General features: G+C 42.4%; 1 protein-coding gene across 1 annotated transcript in view; it reads right to left on the bottom strand.

Moving 5' to 3' along the window:
* Positions 1 to 21,094, bottom strand: part of vps50 (VPS50 subunit of EARP/GARPII complex) — a 192,526-nt gene that overhangs the window by 58,892 nt on the left and 112,540 nt on the right. Inside the window, 4 exon segments of the mRNA XM_084079678.1 lie at positions 1,943 to 2,023; positions 7,523 to 7,644; positions 12,114 to 12,211; positions 15,990 to 16,108. Coding sequence (XP_083935804.1) covers positions 1,943 to 2,023; positions 7,523 to 7,644; positions 12,114 to 12,211; positions 15,990 to 16,108 — 420 coding nt within the window.

Below are 21,094 nucleotides of genomic sequence, written 5' to 3'. Positions count from 1 at the left end.
CTTCTGGTATGTTTTGGGAGTCTCACAACGCATCGCATCAAAGGTTTTGGATTAAAAAAATAGGGAAGTCATGTTGGAAGTGCTTAAAAATCATCTCCTCGGTCACTCCGGTGTCTCGTCACTGATGTGCGCGCACACACACACACACACACACACACACACACACACACACACACACACACACACACACACACACACACACACACACACACACACACACACACACACACACACACACACACACACACACACACACACACACACACACACACACACACAATGATCCGGTGTTCTGTTACTTTAACGCACACAAAAGGCTGCCGACCCGATGCTTGGTAGCCGTCAGTTTTCATGTCAGTCTGTGAACGAGTACTTCACCGGCACACGCACATGCAAACACGCACACAGGCTCAACCCCTGATTATTCATACAGTTACTGTATACAGCTCACATTATTTCTCACACGTGTCAATCTTTCACATCTTTCAATAGTGGTCAGAGCGGGCTCAAATATGGACCCATGCATCATCATTTAGATAACCGACTGTCTACGTGATGTCTGAGATCCACATGGAAGCCACAGTGATTAGACCGTGTCTTGTTTTTGAATATAAAATAATTACCAAGGTCTGGACCTTGGTGATCTCATAGCTGGCTACGGCCTAGAGTGGAGTGGCATCAATACAATAGGACTGTGTACAGTCGGTCAGTACATTGACAATACGTTTTCCACTCACAAGTGAGCAAAATAAACTACTACAGAGATTTCCTAGGCGGATGGCCAAGTGAAACCCTCTGCATTGCATGTTGGACAAAGACCAAGAGGATTGTGAGACATAATAGATTCTTTTGTTCTGCTTTTGTGTGTTAGTTCCCATTGTTCTGACTTCTATTGCCATTTCGGTTCGTTTTATTTCCTATCTATATCCTTTGTAAATGCGCTTTCCATTCATGCACATTGTCTTTGATGTATTATTTTACATATTGTATTTCCAATGCTTAGATTTCTATTTCTATTTCCAATAAAACTTTTAGTTGCTTTTTTGTTGTAGCCCATGAAGTACAGTACAGTACCTTGCATTAAATGTGCTCGAAAAAATCTATAGTCTATAATATGTACATAGAAAGGAAAGACGAGGAGAGCTGACAATTTGACGAGCAAGAGATGGGAAGATGGGATGTGAATTCAGAGTCTAAGAAATGTGTTTCTTTCACTGTAAATCTGACCGCCTGGTACGTTGTTCTACTGAACTGTTAAAATGTAGGAAAGAAAAGATGAGTAAAGGGTGGCACTCAGAAAAGATGTTAGTGGGTGTTATGTTGTTGCCTGTGTGTGCGTGTGCCGGGGGGGTATAGCCCTAGGATGTGTCATTGGAACTCTTAATGGGGGCACTTAATGTGGGGACAGACGACAGACACACAGATGCACACAAACCTCCATTAGTTGAAGTGGCCCCATAATAATTACGCACCTTATGTCTAATGTGGTATGATGACGGTATTAGTGTATCTTCGTGTGTGTGTGTGTGTGTGTGTGTGTGTGTGTGTGTGTGTGTGTGTGTGTGTGTGTGTGTGTGTGTGTGTACTTTGTATGAGTAAGACAGGGGAGGGAAAGCGATAATGATGACCCATAATGCATTTTGAGGCCACACAGGCCGAGTGCAATCTCAACCATATGACCAGACACGGGGGGCGCAAAATGAACAAGAGGAGACCCAGACAGAAAAAACAAAAACAACAAAGAGAGATGGAGGTATTCAGAGGTAGAGATATATGTGGATCATCAGAGAGGATAGAGGGAGAAAGGGGAGAAGAGAATTGTCTCAGAGAAAGAGGGAAAAGAGAGGCAATCAGAAAGAAAGTATTGAGCAAAAGTTTTTATGAAGGAAAGGAAGGGGGGGGGGCGAGAGAGAGAGAGAGAAAGAAAGAGAGAGACTCTTACCACGTCAATGAGGCTCTCTTGGATGCGGTTCAAAGTGGTCCTCAGTCTGCTGCTGATGAGCCCCAGCCCTGATGACTCATACTGTAGAAAACACACACACACACACACACACACACACACACACACACACACACACACACACACACACACACACACACACACACACACAAGTATAAATAGTGTGTGAGATCATGTCTGGAGTATGCAAAAAAAGAAAAACACTCTCTTGTGTAAACAGATCTCTCAGGCACTGTCTTAAGAGGGTCAAGAGAGCAAGAGAGTTTGCATGCATGCACCCACACAGTCTAACACCATCACTCATCATCCCACATAGTCACAGGCAAGACAATCTATACGCCACGCCCTTCTATCTGCTTTCAGCTCTAAACCGGGACGAGGTACTGTAGTAGCATCAAGGGAGGAATCAAACACACGCCGATTACTAGCCGATGACAGGAGGGGAGTAGAACAAGGTAGTAGGGAGAATGAATGCACAGCAAACAGCAGTCTAAAAGCCCAAAAGCCTCTGAAATCACTTCTGGATGCATGTCCTTGATATCTGCTACTTTAATGATGCACGTTATGGGCAGGGTTGCCAGATCTGCTTATTATAAATTTCCCTGCAAGATTTGATTTGAAAATAGCCGATCTACAAGCTCACAACGCGTCGCATCGCGGCGCGTTGTGAGCTTGTAGATCTGCTATTTTCAAATAGCTTGATGTATATGTTAAAGTGCTCATGTGGCCCATAGTTGCTTCTTTTGGGCTGGTTTTCCTAGACCCTGGTTGCTTGTTTCTCTCACAGAATCTGGCAACACTGGTTATGGGACGGGGAATATTAACCGTTCGCTAAGGTCCGCCCACCCACCCACCACTCCGTCACCAGGCTCTTGACAACAGAGCGCTGGTTTGACAGGTCCTCCCATTTGATTTGAATGGGAATATCATGGATTTTCCGCGTAAAATATTCAAGCCGGAGCTTCCAAATCTCTTCCAAATCCTGTCAACAGGGCCTGCAGTATGCACTGGAAAAATATGTGCGTGAAATTCTATTTCAACAAACAAAATACAGACAAGTGTTCATCACTAGGAAGAAATGTGGATCTACCTCATCTAGAATATCAATGAACTATGTTAACTACATTATCACCGGATAGGAGTGTTTGTGTACCGCAGGGTAAGTAAATAGTAGCAGTTAATAAATAAGACAAACAAATAAAAAAAACACTTTAATGCGCGGTATGGTGCGGTACTAGTTCCTCCATGATTATGGGACTAGCCACTTGGCTATCTCCAGCACAAATACACTATCAGCTATCAAAAACGCCTTAAACTGCACACGTGTTTCTAAACATGCTCATAAATCTATGACGTGTGCTTTCACTATGCAATGTGCCAACGTAACCATGATGTCAACACGGTTAACGTTGCTTGTGATTTGTACCTTTATTATTATTCATTAGCATTGTTGTCATCACCTGTGTGGGTGAGCGGTGTAATTTCCCTGACGTTAAGCTGTGTGTGTGTGTATGTGTGTGTGCGTTTGACAACACAGCCACAGTCTGTATTTGTCAGTGCAGTTTCAGCTTGGGGAAATGGGTAAAAAAAAAACTAGAAAATGTGCTCCTCGGAGCACAGGTCTCCGCCAGTACTGTTCCTGATTAAACCTGTCTTACCTCACTTCAAAAGATATAAATGATCTTTTGAAGTGACACACCTATTTATAGACTCTATTTCATCATGCGTCTCGCTAGCCAATCAAAGCACACCTTTTCAACATACAGTATTGTCACGTGAAGCTTGACCAATGTTAGCTTGGTGGACACACGGAAGGACGAAAACGAAAACATAGTCTCCTGGCGGAGACAACAAAAAGTTAATGTTGCTTATTATCGTGTAGATTATTGACATTGACGTCGACTTATATGGTATGAATGGGAGCGTGCCCTAGTCCATGGGTTCCCAAACTTTTCAGCCCGCGACCCCAAAATAAGGCGGCCATTGACTCGCGACCCCACTTAAACCTGGAGTTAATTTATGCACATAAACTTGCACGTTCGGTGTGCATTTGAAATGTATTAAAATGGTAAAATGTACTATTTGTAATCATTTTAGGTTGTATTTCATCCATTCTGTTGAATTTAAAATAAAAACATTTGAAAACCGTCAGTCTCCCGCGACCCCAAGTGGGGTCGCGACCCCAAATTTGGGAACCCCTGCCCTAGTCAATGGCGGTTAGCAACGGTCGCTAAGCAAGCAATGGACCAATCACTATCGTGGGGTGGGGCTTAGCGAACAGTCTATTGAAGGGCCGCAGCGCAAATCATGCACACCTCAAGTGCATCCAATCAAGCACATGGCCAGGGTTAATTACGTGGCGTTTGGGCACACAAGGCTTGGAAGGCCTTGTGCCGTACGGCTACATCACCTCCAGGGTTCAGTTCTTACCAAGCAAGCAGGGCCCACAAGCCTGGCAGCACCCGTGTCTCTGCCAACCTGAGTGGGCAAAGACGGACTAGGGACAGGCTATGGGCGGCAGAAAAGAAACAAACAGAACCAACAGTGCAAATTAAGAGCACAATAAACAGGAAGGAAAACATCAAAGCATACAAAAAGAGCAACAAAAATAAAAAACACACACAAAAGCAATGAGTTTCATCAGTGGAAGTGAAAGACTGTCAGGAGTTACAGTAGCTAGTTTATACAGTCACATCTCCTAAACAGACTCAGCATTCACACTCTGATATCACTGATTTATCACAATTTAATCTAAATTGGAAGAACTCCACCCTGACTAATGAGTTCTGGACTCTCCATCTGCCTAGTTAAGCAGGGTCTCTGACTGTTTGGAGGCCAAGGATTTTGCCAGTGTACCAAGGGTATACAGCTCACTTCAATATATGAAGTGAGCTGTAGATCTCTTTTCAGTTCCCCAGTCACATTCCTGCACCCTTCTCAGTTCACATCACAACACATTTCAGTATACACACAGCCAGGAATGGATCCTACCCGCCCCCACATCTCTCCCCCAAATCCTTCCATCCAATTTTCGTGCCGTATGGCTCCATGGAGTAGTAACTATGTCCTCAACTTCTGTCCGTTCAAAGAGCGGCCCGGATGAAGAGATGACGGCTGATCCGAGGATCCAAGGCCTTCCGTGTGATGACGGGCCTTTCATCATCTGGAGGGCCCTCAGCGTTTCTCAGAAGGTATTTGTAAATCTGCTTGCCTCCGATAACCCCCCCCCCCCCCACACACACACACACACACACACACACAAAACAACCTCCATTCTTCGAGTGAGCAACACCCCGCGGATAAGTCATGAGTATATGGTGCTTTATCATAGATATGTGTGTGTGTGTGTGTGTGTGTGTGTGTGTGTGTGTGTGTCAGTCAGATTGAGCCTATGGCGCCACTCGATGGGACTGAGCCAATATATACCTTCATTCACCAGAATATTAATGTGGCTTCATTCCTCTCTGAGCCAAAGCCTAAATGTGCCGACTCCCTTTAGATGCTACTGGTGATGGAGATGTACTGTAGTAGGGAGCAGTCCCTATGCGCTGTATGTGTGCATAACTAAGTCTGTATGGGAGCCTATTCATAGAGGCATTAGCATTTTTATATAGGCGTCCTTGTCGGGGGAGACAGGTAATTGGAACGTACAGACTCAAAGAAAGGCATAATGACAGCTAGAGAGAGAGAGAGAGAGAGATTAAAAAGTGGTGGAGAAGTTGCGTGGGAGTAAAATGGAGGCGCTATAAAGAGGGAGAGGAGAGGAGAGGGGGAGACGCCACAAGAAACTGCAGCTTTGAGAGACATTGGCGACGGCGTTTATGAGGAATGACAGCGCGAGAGAGAGAGAGAGTAACAGAGACACAGAGAGTGGTGAGGGATAAATACAGAGAGAGAGAGAGAGGGAGGGAGAGAGAGGACATGAAGGCACAGATACACACATGGATAAATGAAAATGAAGATGGATCGATAACAAGGAAACGTGTGATGGGTTGTCAGGTTGCAACCAGGGTGTACCCTTCCCTCTTTATCAGTATCACATACACGGGCGCACACACACACACACACACACACACACACACACACACACACACACACACACACACACACACACACACACACACACACACACACACACACACACATCTCCACCGGAAGCCTCCTAGGGAGCAATGGTCTCATCCTCATCTCCTCTGCTTACATGTAAGCAACAACATTATAGCTGCTGTCACACTGCAGTGTGACAGCAGCTATTGTGTTGCCATCATTGTTGCATCACACCACTACGCTATCGTTCCCTCAGGATGCACACGCACACGCATCAATTAATACTTCTGAATGGGCTTAATTAATGACATAATTGGTCCTCAGATGAAGGGCAAAATGTCAGTCGGTCGAGGTGACCTCTTCTTAACCACTTGAGCCATATATACTGTATACTTAGTCATACTTAGTCGTACAACGACAGAAAATGCAGCTATTTTCGGACAATTTGCTCCTATAGTGACATGCCCAAAATTGGAGCGCCACGGTTTAAGTGCTTAACTCATCCACTGCCGCTGACGTAATTGACGTAATTAACCAATACTGCCACTGATGTAAAAAACGTATTTATTTTTTTTCAAATTTGACCCAAAGACCAAGGAGATATGACTTTTCGAAGATCTTCTAGACTCCCATCCACTTCCTTGTTAACTTAAAACTTAAAACTTCTGTATCTCGGCTCCTGAGTACTTTTTTTATTTCAATGAAAAATCTCTGGCAGTGGGCAAAAAAAAACACGCAAAAACTTTGAAGAGTAATGTATGCACCTGCAGTGTGATCACACCGATTGGCTAAAATAATTACAAATAGATTTTCAAGTGAAATACGTGTTGAAAATCTGTACACACAATAAGTGTAAATGAGGCTTCATTGTAGGACAGAGAGATGGATGTGTGTATGCGTGTGCATTTGTGTGTGTGTGTGTGTGTGTGTGTGTGTGTGTGTGTGTGTGTGTGTGTGTGTGGGGGGGGGGGGGGGTGATGAAAGAGGTGTGTTAAGTGTTACCTGAGGGAGACTTGCACAGTGTTTTCACACAGTACATCTGTTGTTAATGTCAGCCCAGATGTTAATTGCCTACAATTAAGCTCGGGGACAGGGGGAGTGTTGTGCTGTGATATAGCGCTCTGTCAGACAGTGTTTAGAATACCAAAGAAGGACCCATGAAAGCTATTAATTGGATTTAGCACCGTGCCCATATCGCCGGCACTGTGTTACAGATCATCTCTGGTTGCCAAGGATCGAATCCTGACAGACCGCTAAAGTAAAAGGAGGGAGAGAGAGATTCACACAACATCCATGGTTGAGTGGTTAACACCTGGGTCTCTGGGCCCACATGTGCAATGTGCCGGCCTAGTATCCAATCCATGCCAGTTCCCCTTTAACACCCTTCACTTGTACCCTGTCAATGTTCTGACCCGGAAACAACAGAAGAAACCACAAGGGGAAAGACAATGAAAATTACACACAGACAACACAGCTGTACAAGTACGTCTGGTAAAAAAAGGGTGGATACCGTACCATGTCGTTGCGTCCGAAGAAAGTATACACGGCGTACAGGTAGTAGTCGAAGAGCTGCGACACGCAGTGGATCACATCGAAAGCGATGGGCTTCAAGATGTTCATCATCTGGATGTACTTCCCTGTGTACGTGACAAGAAGGAAAACAGACTGGTTGTGACCTGCACCTTGTGATGCCTCATTTATTACGCCATAGTTGACTGCACGATATTAAGAAAGCATGCGATATTCAATAACGTTCTTTTATTTGACTTATGAAATAAGATTTGGAATTATTTTTAATTGATAAAAAGTTGTGACATTTTCTGTTTAAAGTTTTTTATAAAAATGTTTTATGTAGGCGACAAAAAGGGGGATATTTACTTGCGTTGCGACCCATAAAAATTGGTCCGCAATCCAAATGGGATGTGTGCGATAGAGTATGCGGTAGAGTATGCAGTGAATCAAGCTAAAGATGTTCTCTGACCTCGTATGGGATGTCCACTGATCAAATATACAATGCATCAATGCAGCTGATTTAATTCTGAGGGGAAAAATGGACCCAAGACCCATTTACAGCCCTGAGGATTTTCCTGTGTGGTGGCAGCCAGCCACCAGTGTTGCCAGATTTCGCGAGAGAAATAAGCAACCTGGTTTCTGAAAACAAGCCCAAAAGAAGCGACCTATGCCCAGAGCACTTTAAAGTTTAAACCTATATACATCAGCTATTTGAAAATAGCCGATCTACACGTGACGAGTTGTGAGACTTGTAGATCTGCTATTTTCAAAACAATCTAGAAAAAACGTTTTAAAAAGTGAAACTTTTAACACAAATCTTATATGGGGTCTCTGGCACAAAATATTTTCAAATAAGGAACCGCGAACAAATACATATTCATTTAGGGGTTCTTCTCCACTGATTTAAACAACATTAGACAGCAAGCACAAATAAGCAACTACCACTTAAGAAAGAAGCCCAAAAAAAACGCAACTACCAATATTTACAAGCAACTTGTTTTACAGGAAAACAAGCCCAAAGTCGCATATAATAAGTGGACATTAGGGGTGTGCCGATACACTAATTTCACGAAACGATACGATACGATATTTGGCTCACAACTTCGATACGATTTCGATACGATACGATACGCACTTTTTTTATTATGAAAATATATGGAGGAGAAAAAAAGAAAATGCAAACAAATAATTCTGTTTTTGCATTATTCAGACATGCAAACTTGTAGCTTTTCAGCTACAATAGCCGTTTTGAATCCAAATAGTATGACACCTGACCCGAAAAAAAAACATGTTGTCACTCTTTTCACTTCGGGGCCGTTTGCATGCCTGATTATTATGATTGTAAAAAAAAAAAAAAAAAAAAAAATTCAAAAACGATATTTTTTTTTCCAAAACGATACATATCGTCGCGAAAACGTATCGCGATATATCGCGGGACGATATATCGGCACACCCCTAGTGGACATGGCAACACGGTCAGCCACAGTATCGTTAATCCCAGTGAAAAAGCATCCTACAGGGAGGAGTCATGACATGGTGGTCACTCAGCCGGCATTGTGCATATGTTCTGGGGATTAAACTAGCCAGAAATGCAATAAAAGGCCTAACTGCGGAGGTGCAGGATTGTATGAAGGTTACCATTGAGTCAGAACTGATGAATGAACGGAAGGGTGAAAAGGGAAAAATAAAATGACACGTTCTGCGGCTGCCAAGCTCTGGCCTTGAAACAGCCCCCTTTTTTCCGCAATCACGCTCTATTCAATTCTTTTGAATCCGGCACATGAAACTCTGGGGGCGATCTAATTGTGTAATGACAAAAGTATGTATGGGGGTGGCATTAGAAGAAGGTTGATGGATTCAAACTGCTTTTTTTTAAAGATTTGTGTTTACAGCTTGTCGGGAGCTATGTATCTAAATCAGTTATTTTTACTGCATAATTCGCCACAGTTATTCTTACCTCCCTGCCTGTCTCCCTCCCTCATTCTCTCTCATCAAGCTCTGCATGTCAGGCATAGTGGCCCTCATTTATCAACGCAGCGTATAAACCGGCGTATATTTTTCCATATATTCGGCCGTACACCAACGTCGAAGTCACATTTATCAACACATCCTACACAGCTGATCCGAGCGTATACTTGGTCCAAGCGTTGATAAATGTCACGGCTGAAACCGAGCGTCATTTAAATAACACGCCCTTAAATATTCTCAAAACTCCCCGATATTACGACATGAAGATTGAAGAACCAGAATACGACCAAAGAAGACATCATGAAAAGCCAATAAGAAAGAGTTTCCCTCGCTCGTCGCACACGCATCTCTCTCTCTCTCTCTCTCTCTCTCTCTCTCTCTCTCTCTCTCTCTCTCTCTCTCTCTCTCTCTCTCTCTCTCTCTCTCTCTCTCTCTCTCTCTCTCTCTCTCTCTCTCTCTCTCTCTCTCTCTCTCTCTCTCTCTCTCTCTCTCTCTCTCTCTCTCTCTCTCTCTCTCTCTCTCTCTCTCTCTCTCTCTCTCTCTCTCTCTCTCTCTCTCTCTCTCTCTCTCTCACGCCCGTAGCGTATTGTCACGTAGGCTTGTAGCCTACATGAATGACATATTATGATACCAATCACATCGGCATGAATGGAATACTTTTGTATATTAATGTATTTAACCCATACCGATGAGAGATAGCCTGGAGAGAACATTAATGAATGAAGGCTGGTGTGTTGGACCATGGGTTAAATGTCTGATCTCCCGGTGGCCATGAAAATATAACAGCAGCGCCGCCTGTTAGACCGGTGCTCGCGCAGAAGAGTGCTCTCGCAGAAAGCGCCCGTATATTTTGAAAATAGCAGATCTACAAGCTCACAACGCGTCGCTGGCTTGTGAGCTTGTAGATCTGCTATTTTCAATACAGACAGATCTACAATCTTATCTGAATGACTGTTAAAGCAGTTTGTTTAAATTAATTTATAAAATGTTATATTTTCACAGGGATTATTTATACATTTTGGAGTGGATATATGTGTCCAGATATCAGACCGTCAGACAATGCTGCTCCGCAGGTCTAGAATGGAATAAACGGGCGCAGCCAACGTCAACAACTGGTCTCGACCAGACGTGAGATCTCAGCGTAAAGTAGGATGAAGCCCACGTCAGGATATATTGATAAATGCCGAAAGGTGCGGTGATCTCGCCGTACGCTCATTATTCGGGCTGCACCGCGTTGATAAATGAGGGCCACTGTATCTACATATGGGCATAATCTGTCCAGACAGACAAGATTCACAGACAGTGTTGCCTGCCAGATTCTGTGAGAGAAACAAGCAACCAGGTCTAGGAAAACCAGCCCAAAAGAAGCGACTATGGGCCACATGAGCACTTTAACATATACATCAGCTATTTGAAAATAACAGATCTACAAGCTTACAACGCGTCGCGACGCGTTGTAAGCTTGTAGATCGGCTATTTTCAAATAAAATCTCGCGGGGGAAATTATAATAAGCAGATCTGGCAACCCTGCTCACAGACAGGTTTTATAGGATGGATGTTACAGGAAAGCTATGAAGTGAGAAATGAGAAAGGACCGGCAGTTTCTCTTCTCTTTCTTTGATATTCAGGTCATGCAAGTTAACGATGACAACTCAACAATTCATGCATGGCTGCTCTGGCTGTCATCCTAAGCTGATCGGCTGCTATAATTTGTATCACCTTGCATGTCCATTTGACAAGCCCAAAGTCCAACGGGCATAGGTAATCACCCTGTCCGATGGGCCAGGTAATGACCTCGTCTAATGGCATTTTACACTTGACAATCAAATCAAGCGGGTGACGCCCACCATAGGGGCATTTTGTGACAAACCGCATGCCTCGTTGGTCTTGAAAAGTCCACCCCAAAAATACGACACGCCAGCTGCTCTTGCGAGACGACAGGTTGCGGAGGTTGACAATTAGCGCAAGGGAGTCACAAGGCTAGCTGCAATGCCCCACAATTACCCATTTCAACTGGCTGTTGGCTCATTTACTGCTCGTTAACACATTTAGACCGGGAAAGAATCGGTGTAATTTCTCAAAAATAGCAGATATACAAGCTATTTTGTAGATCTGCTATTTTTGAAAAATCTTTTGAATATATATATTTTTTTAAAGCAAACATTTGTAACTCAAATCTTTGCTTCTGGGGATTCTACAAATGTCTTCTAAATCATAACAGTTTTTTGAAAAAACGTATATTGCTAAATTCCATGTCAAGGACCCCCAAAATGATATGTATTTGGCCACGGACCCCCACCTCAAAAATATGTTGTTCCAGGGACCCCCATATGCACAGATCGGAGTTAAAAATTATCGCTTTAAAACAATATATATTCAAAGATTTGCACAAATGTTCAAGATTTAGCAGATCTACAAGCTCAGAGCGCAGCAGTCGGTGGTGCGCTATGAGCTTGTAGATCTGCTTTTTTTGAATAGCCAAAGAAATCTAAAAATGACACACAGATGCGTTCCCGGTCTTAAAGAGTTAAATGGAGGTCGTGTGGATACGTGTGTCTGGTCTGTGCTTCAAGGGAGTTGAGTGAGTGCGTGTGTGCGTGTGTGCGTGTGTGTGTGTAGGACTCACCGACAAGCCGGATGACGTTGAGAGTGGTGTTGGTGAGGATGGGCGCGTTGCTCTTGTTAAGGCTGTAGTCGGACTTCTTCCTGCTCCTCATGGTCTCTCTGGGAAGGCTTATTAGGAGTTAATGATGGGGTGGTGGGGTGAAGTGGTGAACGGGGCAGAGGTGAGAGAAGGGTGGGCAGAGGGAAGGCAGAGGTGTGAGGAAAAAGCAGTATAGAATAATATACCTCCTTTATCTCCGCCAGCCCTCTGCAATTGGTCACGCAGAGGTTCAAACGCCCCGTCGATTGAGACGTGCCGCTCTGGCATCCAGCAGTGGTGGAAAAAGTACCAATACTGCACTATAAAAATACTCTGTTACAAGTAAAAGTCCAGAATTCAAAATTGAAAAAGAAGAATTATTGGCATCAAAATGTACTTAAAGTACCAAAAGTAAAAGTACTAAAATATTTGAAAATAGCAGATCTACAAGCTTGTAGATCGGCTATTTTCAAATAGCCTAGTTATAAATTAGGGCTAAAGTGGTTGACGTATGTTTCATAGAGTCATTTATATCTGAAAAGTAACTAGTAACTAAAGTTATCAAATAATTGTAGTGGAGTAAAAGTACAATATTTGCCTCTGAGATGTAGTGGAGTAGAAGTAAAAGTATTGGAAATTGGATATACTCAAGTAAAGTACAAATACACCAAAATTGTACTTAAGTACAGTACTTAAGTAAATGTACTTAGTTACTTTCCACCAGACATCTAGTCACGGAACTTGGAAGCCGGCTAAATGATAGATCAGAAGCTTTACACAAAGCCCTGAGAAACAGGGACACCCCCCGTAAGATAGGGGGGGCTCTGAACCGAGGAACTGAGAGAGACAACCCTTGACTCTGATCATTAGAGTGCATTCATTTTATTCATTTATCTAGACCGGCTCATTTCCGGGGTGTGACCTCGCATGACATGACCTCTAATTAACAATTAACACGCCCAGTGAAACGAATAGAGATTTAGCATTTAAGCGATTGATAGGCTAGCGTCAGAGCAACATGTAAGAGAAGGTGGAGAAGGGAAATGTAACGTGGATGGATCATGTCAAACCTCATTTAGACACGTCACTGAGAAATGCACAAGACGCAACGTGAAGCTTTATATCACAATATCACATGAATATAATATCATGTGTCACATTAATCATGTAACGGGCAATTACATGATTATCACAGTGCCGTTTTCCTAATGTACTACTAAATAAGTAATAGCATTATATTCCCTTTTTTCCCCCCCCACACATACAGCAATCGCATGCAATTACTGTACATGTCAGACTGCCATAGATACAGATTAGAACCAGGCTGATATGGCACTGATCCTCATCGTATAATGGGAAATAATATATATCTGCCAATAATCTAATAATCTGCTCAAATGACTACGATTTATTTTTCTGTTTGAATCATGCCATTAGCTGTGTTACTGCACATACTGCAGTAAAGCAAAAAACACATATGAAGATGTTCTATGCATTTATTTAGTAAAGATTTTATTTTGGAAGATCGAATAATTTCATTTTAAATCTTAGCTAGTTGGGTTCTAATACAGATAAAAAAGCACAGGCAGCTACAGATACTCTCACACATACTGTAAGCTCAAAAAGACAGCCTTAAATAAGTACATATTGTTTATTACAGATATATATATATATATATATAGTATATATATAAACTGAAACTGCTCTTACTTGCATAGATTATCATCCCCTAAATTCTTTACGAATTGTTTCCCTGATGGAACGCTTTAAATCACCTTTCAACACTTAAACGAACTGAAAGGCGGATTATACTGTACTTCAAGCAGTTTTTTTTTTCATTCCGGTACTGTAATTATCCTTTTATGAACAAGCCGCAGAGGAGCTAATGACTGCCTTAGTGTACATCAAACAGCCGCAAAACTTAATCTAGTCATCAAGCGGAAAATATGTAAGTATAGGTGGCTATAAAGAGAATGTTTCATGGTGTGTAGACAAAAGCCTTGATGCCATCTCTCCGCCTACTTGCTGGGGTTAGGTCAAGGTGAGCTAAAAAATAAATGCCGTTATAAATGCATGGAAACTGCCTCAGTGTCCCTCTAAGCAGGTTTGTGCACCTGTCTAGCAAAATAAGCGAGACAATTTGACTCGGTTTCTTGTTTTCTTGTTTTAAGATGAACCCATTAAGACCTTCTACAAATGTCTTCTAAATCCTAACAGTAGTCTGAAATGATATGTATTTGGCCATCGACCGTCTCTAAATATTTTGTTCCAAGGACCCCCAGAAGCAAAGACTTGAGTTAAAAATGTTGCTTTAAAAATATATATATATTCAAAGATTTGCACACATTTTTACGATTTCTCAAAAATAGCAGATCTACAAGCTCATAGCGCGGCACTCGTTGCCGCGCTATAAGCTTGTATACCTGCTATTTTTGAATAGCCAAAGTGTAAAATTATGCTTTTTAGCTCAAATTAAAAAAAATGCTTCTCCAGTTCTTAATGGGTTAACACAAGTAGAAGAAAACTTTTTTTTCAAATGTGTGAGGGGGTTTTGGCGGGGTGGTGTCAAGAGGAGCAGTTGAGAGCAGCTCATTGGGATAATTAGGTCCACCTATTATTAATCCTATGCTTTTTTTATCTATCTGCCTGTCTGCCTGTGCCTCTGTGCTTTCTCTGCAGTTGGTGGCTCACGACGAGCCAATTAACTGAGGAGTTGAATGGACTGGACCGCACTGCAGGGCCAGGCATGATTACCGACAGGATGAGCCAGAACAAGAACATCTGCTCTGGACATTCGATGCCCTTTTAGAGGAGAAAGAACGAACAACATCACCACCCTCACCTCCGTGTCATTTGTGGGGCAATCTGGTAACCCATCACCAAATAAAAAGGAAAAACAGCGCCCTCTGCTGTTTTTGAGTGGTGCCAACCACTCCTATATCTGGCTTTGTCCGTGTGTCCGTATGTATGTATGTATGTCTGTCCACAAACATTGATGACAACATCAATACGGGGGTCAATACGGGGCTCATCAAAGGCACCACTCACTTCACACAGGGTGGGATTTTTTACTCTTTCACTTGGCTCTGGGACGAGCTGAATGGAGCACCCGTGCGCAAGGAAACCGGGGTTTTGGTCTGCCCTCAGCGCTCCACTTCCGGTGATGCGCTTATGTTTTCATTCCCACTAACAATATTTCTACACGGAACACTAACACAACATTTCTCTAAATACTGTTCTTTAGTCACTTTAGTGTTGAACATACCATTTTCAGAATGTGTTATATTACTGGATTTTATGCATCTTAAGGCTGTGATGTTTGTCAAGGTTCATAATGTTATTGTGTGTCTGTTTTGTTTCGTTTGTCTATTTGTTTTGTCTACTCCGTGTACATGTAACGATTGTGACATGTATTTGTGTTGGGACCTCCTCTAAAACGAGATGGCACATCTCAAGGGGTTTATCCTAATAAAGAAACTTGAATCAACACCACTCCTCCCAGAGAACATGGATCGTTTTGGTTATAAGCCCACTTGTTTCTATGATGAAAGAGCAAGTTAAAATGTGAATATCTTTCCGTGGTTTTGTCTGCTCCGAGGACGCTATTGTTAAGAGTTTCGGCTTGTTTTCAGTGGGAAGGGAGCGCACAGACAGTAAATCCCGGCCACTACATTTGATTGGGTAAAGTGCGGCCTGCTTCCTGATCTGAAGGCACGCCCACTAGTAAGCTAACGCGCACACGTTCTGAACGTGGCTCCCGACAGATTCAGTAGCGTAGCTCTGAATCTGTTCTTGAGAGATTATTTGTGGGGAAGCAGAAGCAGAATCCCCATAAGCGCGGTACAAACTAGTACTGACCTCTTGAGTGGGGCGTCGCCCGTCTGCTCGTCCACATAGTCCTGCTTGAGTTCGTCCGCGACGTCGCTGTCGCTGTCGTAGTCCTGGTACACGCTCTTCTCCAGCTCGTCTGACTCGTACTGGAGGAGCATGTGGGAGAGCAGTGGTGGAAAAAGTACTCAAATGTTTTACTTATGTAAAAGTATCAATACTGGCAATATAGAAATTAAAAGTCCGGAATTCTTGAGTAAAAGTACAAAAGTGTTGGTATCAAAATCTACTTGAATTACCAAAAGTAAAAGTACTCATTATGCAGAATGTCCCATTTCACAAGTGTTCAAATGTATAGAAATATTTTGAAAATAGTAGATCTATATATAGCAGAAGCTCACAACGCGTCGCGATGCTTTGTGAGCTTGTAGATCGGCTATTTTCAAATAGCCTAGGTATGAAATAGGGCTAAAGCTGTTAATGTATGTTTTATGATAATTCATATCTGCAAAGTAACTAGTAACTAAAGTTTTCAAATAATTAGTGGAGTAAAAGTACAATATTTGCCTCTGAGATGTAGTGGAGTAGAAGTAAAAGTATTGCAAATTGGAAATAGTCTAGTAAAGTCAAAAGTAACTCAAAATTGTACCCAAGTACAGTACTTGAGTACATGTACTTAGTTACATTACACCACTGCATGGGGGTGAGGGAGAATAGATGATTGAAAGAGGACAAGGAAGAAGAGAGACACAAACGGAGGTGAAGTGAAGCAGGGGGGCAGATATAGGGAGGGACAGAACCACAGATGGACGGACGGATGGAGACAGAGGGACGGAGATGGACAGAGCAAAGGAAGGAGGAGGAAAGGGAGGGATAGAGGGTGGACAAAGTGTGAAGAAAGTGGAAAACGGTGACTTGGTCAAAACCAAGTTATGAATAAGTATGAATAAAGTTGAAAAACAATATCATTGTCAGTGCTATCCTCTAACTAGATGAGTTTCAAAAGGACGGCTCGTTCTCTATTTCTAATGCGCTCTACGGCATTTTTATTTCAGATATATTGATCCTTTCCTGATCCTCTTATAAGGTTTTTCTTTTTTTATTTTAACCCGAAGAAGATCCAGAAAGGACTGAAATGTGTTTTAAATAAAAAAGGTATAACATTTGTCTTAAAACAAAGAGTCGCAAGCCTTCCTTTTCTAAAACAAACTTCTGTGCTTTGCAGTTTGGCTCGGCAACAAGATAGGGGGATGTGCGATCACAAATCGGTTAACAAGATGATTATACCTTTTGTTTTGGTTAAATTCATCCCCACACCCACATCTGTGGTGTGATCTGATCTGAAGTAGGCGTGGACTAGGCATATAAACTCGACACCACAAAAATCGACTACTGTATGGAAGTAGCAAATGCTTGTAACAAAGTTTTAAGATTAAGTGCATGGCCTATTTCTTACCTACAATGTATAAATCGCCAACAAACAAGCTGCCAGAGACAAGCATTGAGTGTCTAGACTCTATACTTCTCCTCCCTGAGCACACCTCTCTTATTTACGAGGGTTTACCTTTGGACACGTCCAATGTATTGCATTTTGCGAATGTTCGCATTTCGACTCAGATTCTGATCTACCAGCTTCTGTATTGTTGTTGTTTTTTGTCAGTATTGAATGACTGCCTGATCCCAGTGTGGATTTTATTGCCTGAATTAAGACTGCCTCTATAATAAACGTATTGTACTGAAGCTGCTCTGCCTCCGGTTGTTGTGCGCTTGGGTCCTACTCTACTCGCATACCTAATACCTGGTTTGCAGTGAGTCATCTTCTCCCTCATCCTCCTTCTTTCCCGCCTCTCTTCATTTAATTTCACTATCTTATAAATGCCTTTGAAAATAATAATACGAAAAAAATGTCTATGCGGATGCCTTAACCCATTAAGACCTGAAGTCGATTCTACATGTCTCCTAAATCCCAACAGTTTTCTGAAAAACGTATGTTCCTATATCAGTGGTGCTCAATCTTTTTCATGTCAAAAATGATATGTATTTGGCCGCGGACCCCCATCTCAAAATATTTTGTTCCAGGGGGTCCCAGAAGCAAAGATTTGAGTTAGAAATGTTCGCTTTAAAAATATATATATTCAAAGATTTGCACACATTATCTCGATTTTTCAAAAAATAGCAGATCTACAAGCTCATAGCGCGGCACTCGGTGCCGCGCTATGAGCTTGTATATCTGTTATTTTTGAATAGCCAAAGTGTAAAATAATGCTTTTTAGCTAAAATGACACAGATGTGTTCCGGGTCTTAATGGCTTAAGGGACTCATCATAACCCAGAAAGGATTGGCCTAACGTAGAAAATCTCCTCCTTCATGTAAGGCCTTCCATGATAAGGTAACATGATTCTATACGGACGCTCAATCACCACTGCAATAACATGCCCAGGTTCAGATAATGGAACTACAGGACGATACATGAAGGATCAAAAGCTGGCTCATAGCTAAGGCGGGCTTGGCAATATTGCGTTAAGAAAAACAAATATTCTCCAAACAAAATGAGTGGAAGACAAAGCCACAGGTAGGCATTCCCCCCCCCAATTTGGACGGGAATGCGTGTCATGTTTCAGAAATAAGAATAAAGGAAAACGACGTGCACATCCCCAACCTGAACTTGGGCAGGTGCTGAGTGACAAATAGTAGGTAGGTAGAGAAAAATAAAACGCTCGCACACGGATGCTTTTTATTTATTGCACCACAAAAGCTGTGATGTTTCCTATAGACCAATTAATTGTTTACTAACATTGAGACTGGATGCGCAGGTGATTGTTTCACGCAATCAATTTCCAACCTGTTGTTTCGGGGTGCGCTAGTTTCAGCACACCCCAACCCCCTCTTGTGTGTTGGCTAGTGTGGCACGTCCTGGCGAGACCTGATAGAATGGGTTTCATTTAGCGCATACTGGTTGCACGCATACTGGTTCTTATCAGTGTGACGTCGTCTGTTAAGGGGTCTATACGTCACAGCTTTTGTGGTGCAATCATAAAGCATCTGTCGTGTTTCAGAAATAAGGTGAAGCGTCACCTCTTTGCTGTGCAGTCACAGTGGGGGGGCGGGTAAATTGTGTTAACAGGAAATGAAAGGTTTTTCAAATGTATCTAAATGATGCCTCTGGCAGTGGCATCACTGAATATCACACTAATTCTCAAGGCACCCAAGTTCTGCTGCACTAAACAAAAAAATAAAATATTTATTGAACATTGACAGATAAGAGCTCCAAAACATCCGCTAAAGTCTCTGTGGGATATAGAACTTCAATCGAGGCACACACACACACACACCGGCATACAGATCACATCATCTTCAACACGCAGCCCCTTTAGAGACTCGCACATTGGACAAAGCCGCTCTTTATCGCTGACAGCCCTGCTGACAAGTTCATCCTCCTCGCTTGGCCAAGGATGACACCGTAACTCCGTACGGAACGGCTCTCTATTTTCATTATGCCAACGCTCGTATTAACCCATTAAGAACCGGGAACGCGTCGGTCTGTCGTTTTTAAGATTTCTTTGGGCTATTCAAAAATAGCAGATACACAAGCTCATAGCGCGGCACCGAGTGCCGCGCTATGAGCTTGTGGATCTGCTATTTTTGAGAAATCGTAAAAATGTTTGCAAATCTTTTGAATATATATATTTTTTAAAGTGAACATTTTTAACTCAAATCTTTGCTTCTGGGGATTTTACAAGTGTTTTCTAAATCCGAACAGTTTTTTGAAAAAAACCTATGTTGCTGTAATATCAGTGGTTCTCAAACTTTTTTCATGTCAAGGAACCTCAAAATGCCATGTATTTGGCTGCGGACCGCCATCTCAAAATATTTTGTTCCAGGGACCCCCCAGATTCAAAGATTTGAGTTAAAAATGAATATATATATTCAAAGATGCACTCATTTTCACGATTCTTTTCCAAAAACTAGCATATCTACAAGCTCGTATATCCGCTATTTTTGAATAGCCCGAAGAAATGTTAAAAATGACACACAGAATGCGTTCCCGGTCTTAATGGGTTAAATGTCAGGGCTATGCATCAACGGTTGAGAAGAACGGTGGCAGGATGTTGTGCCGAATGGCCCCGGCGCAGTCAAGGGGACCAGGCTGTGTGAAACTGTTATGGGTGACCCCGGCGATGACACTTAAAAGGTCTACATGAAGCACTTAGCGGCCCCTCAGTGATTACCGCCCACTTAATCGTCTCTTTATGAACCCGTTTGCCATGACAATTCAACCCACCCCTACAGTGTGGATGTCACTGGTGTGTCTGATTTGGCCATGATGAATGACTTGGAGTGGATCGCACGACTTATTCAATTTGAATTAACCCTTTAAGACCGGGAAAGCATAATTTGTGTCATTTTACGATTTCTTTGGCTATTCAAAAATAGCAGATATATAAGCTCATAGCACGGCACCGAGTGCCACGCGCGCTATGAGCTTGTAGATCTGCTTTTTTTTTTATATATCGTGAAAGTTTGTGCAAATCCTTTGAATATATATACTTTTTGAAAGCGATTGCATCCGTGTCTTCTAAATCCACAGCAGTCTTTTTTTTTGAAAAGACGTATGTTTCTATATCAGTGGTTCTCAAACTTTTTCATGTCAAGGACCCCCAAAATTATATGTATTTGGCCGCGGAAGCCCATCTCAAAATATGTTGTTCCAGGGACCCCCAGAAGCAAAGATTTGAAATTAAAACATTTAGTTAAAAATGTATATTCAGATTTGCACAAATTTTCACAATAAAAAAAAAATAGCAGATCTACAATAGCAGATATACAAGCTCATAGCGCGGCACCGAGTGCCGCGCTATGAGCTTGTATATCTGCTATTTTTGAATAGCCCAAAGACATCTTAAAATGACACAGTTGCGTTCCATTCCCGGTCTTACTGGGTTAAAGTCAAAAGTACAATCCATAAGTCTAATTGAGGAACGGCAATTGTAATGATGGATAATTGTAATGACGGATAAGTGGAACTGAGGGAGAACAGAGGAGTAACGTGCTGAAACCTGCGGTGGTAGCTACGCCATTGGTTGCTGAGGTCTGAGGTTGCACATTTTCTTTTTTTACTGCAGGTGCATAGGCGT

This window comes from Gymnoscopelus microlampas (genome assembly GCF_963454915.1).
Source record: "Gymnoscopelus microlampas genome assembly, chromosome: 15".
Classification (NCBI taxonomy): domain Eukaryota; kingdom Metazoa; phylum Chordata; class Actinopteri; order Myctophiformes; family Myctophidae; genus Gymnoscopelus; species Gymnoscopelus microlampas.
Note: the sequence above shows the minus strand (reverse complement) of the source record. Positions and strands in the feature narration are given on the sequence as shown.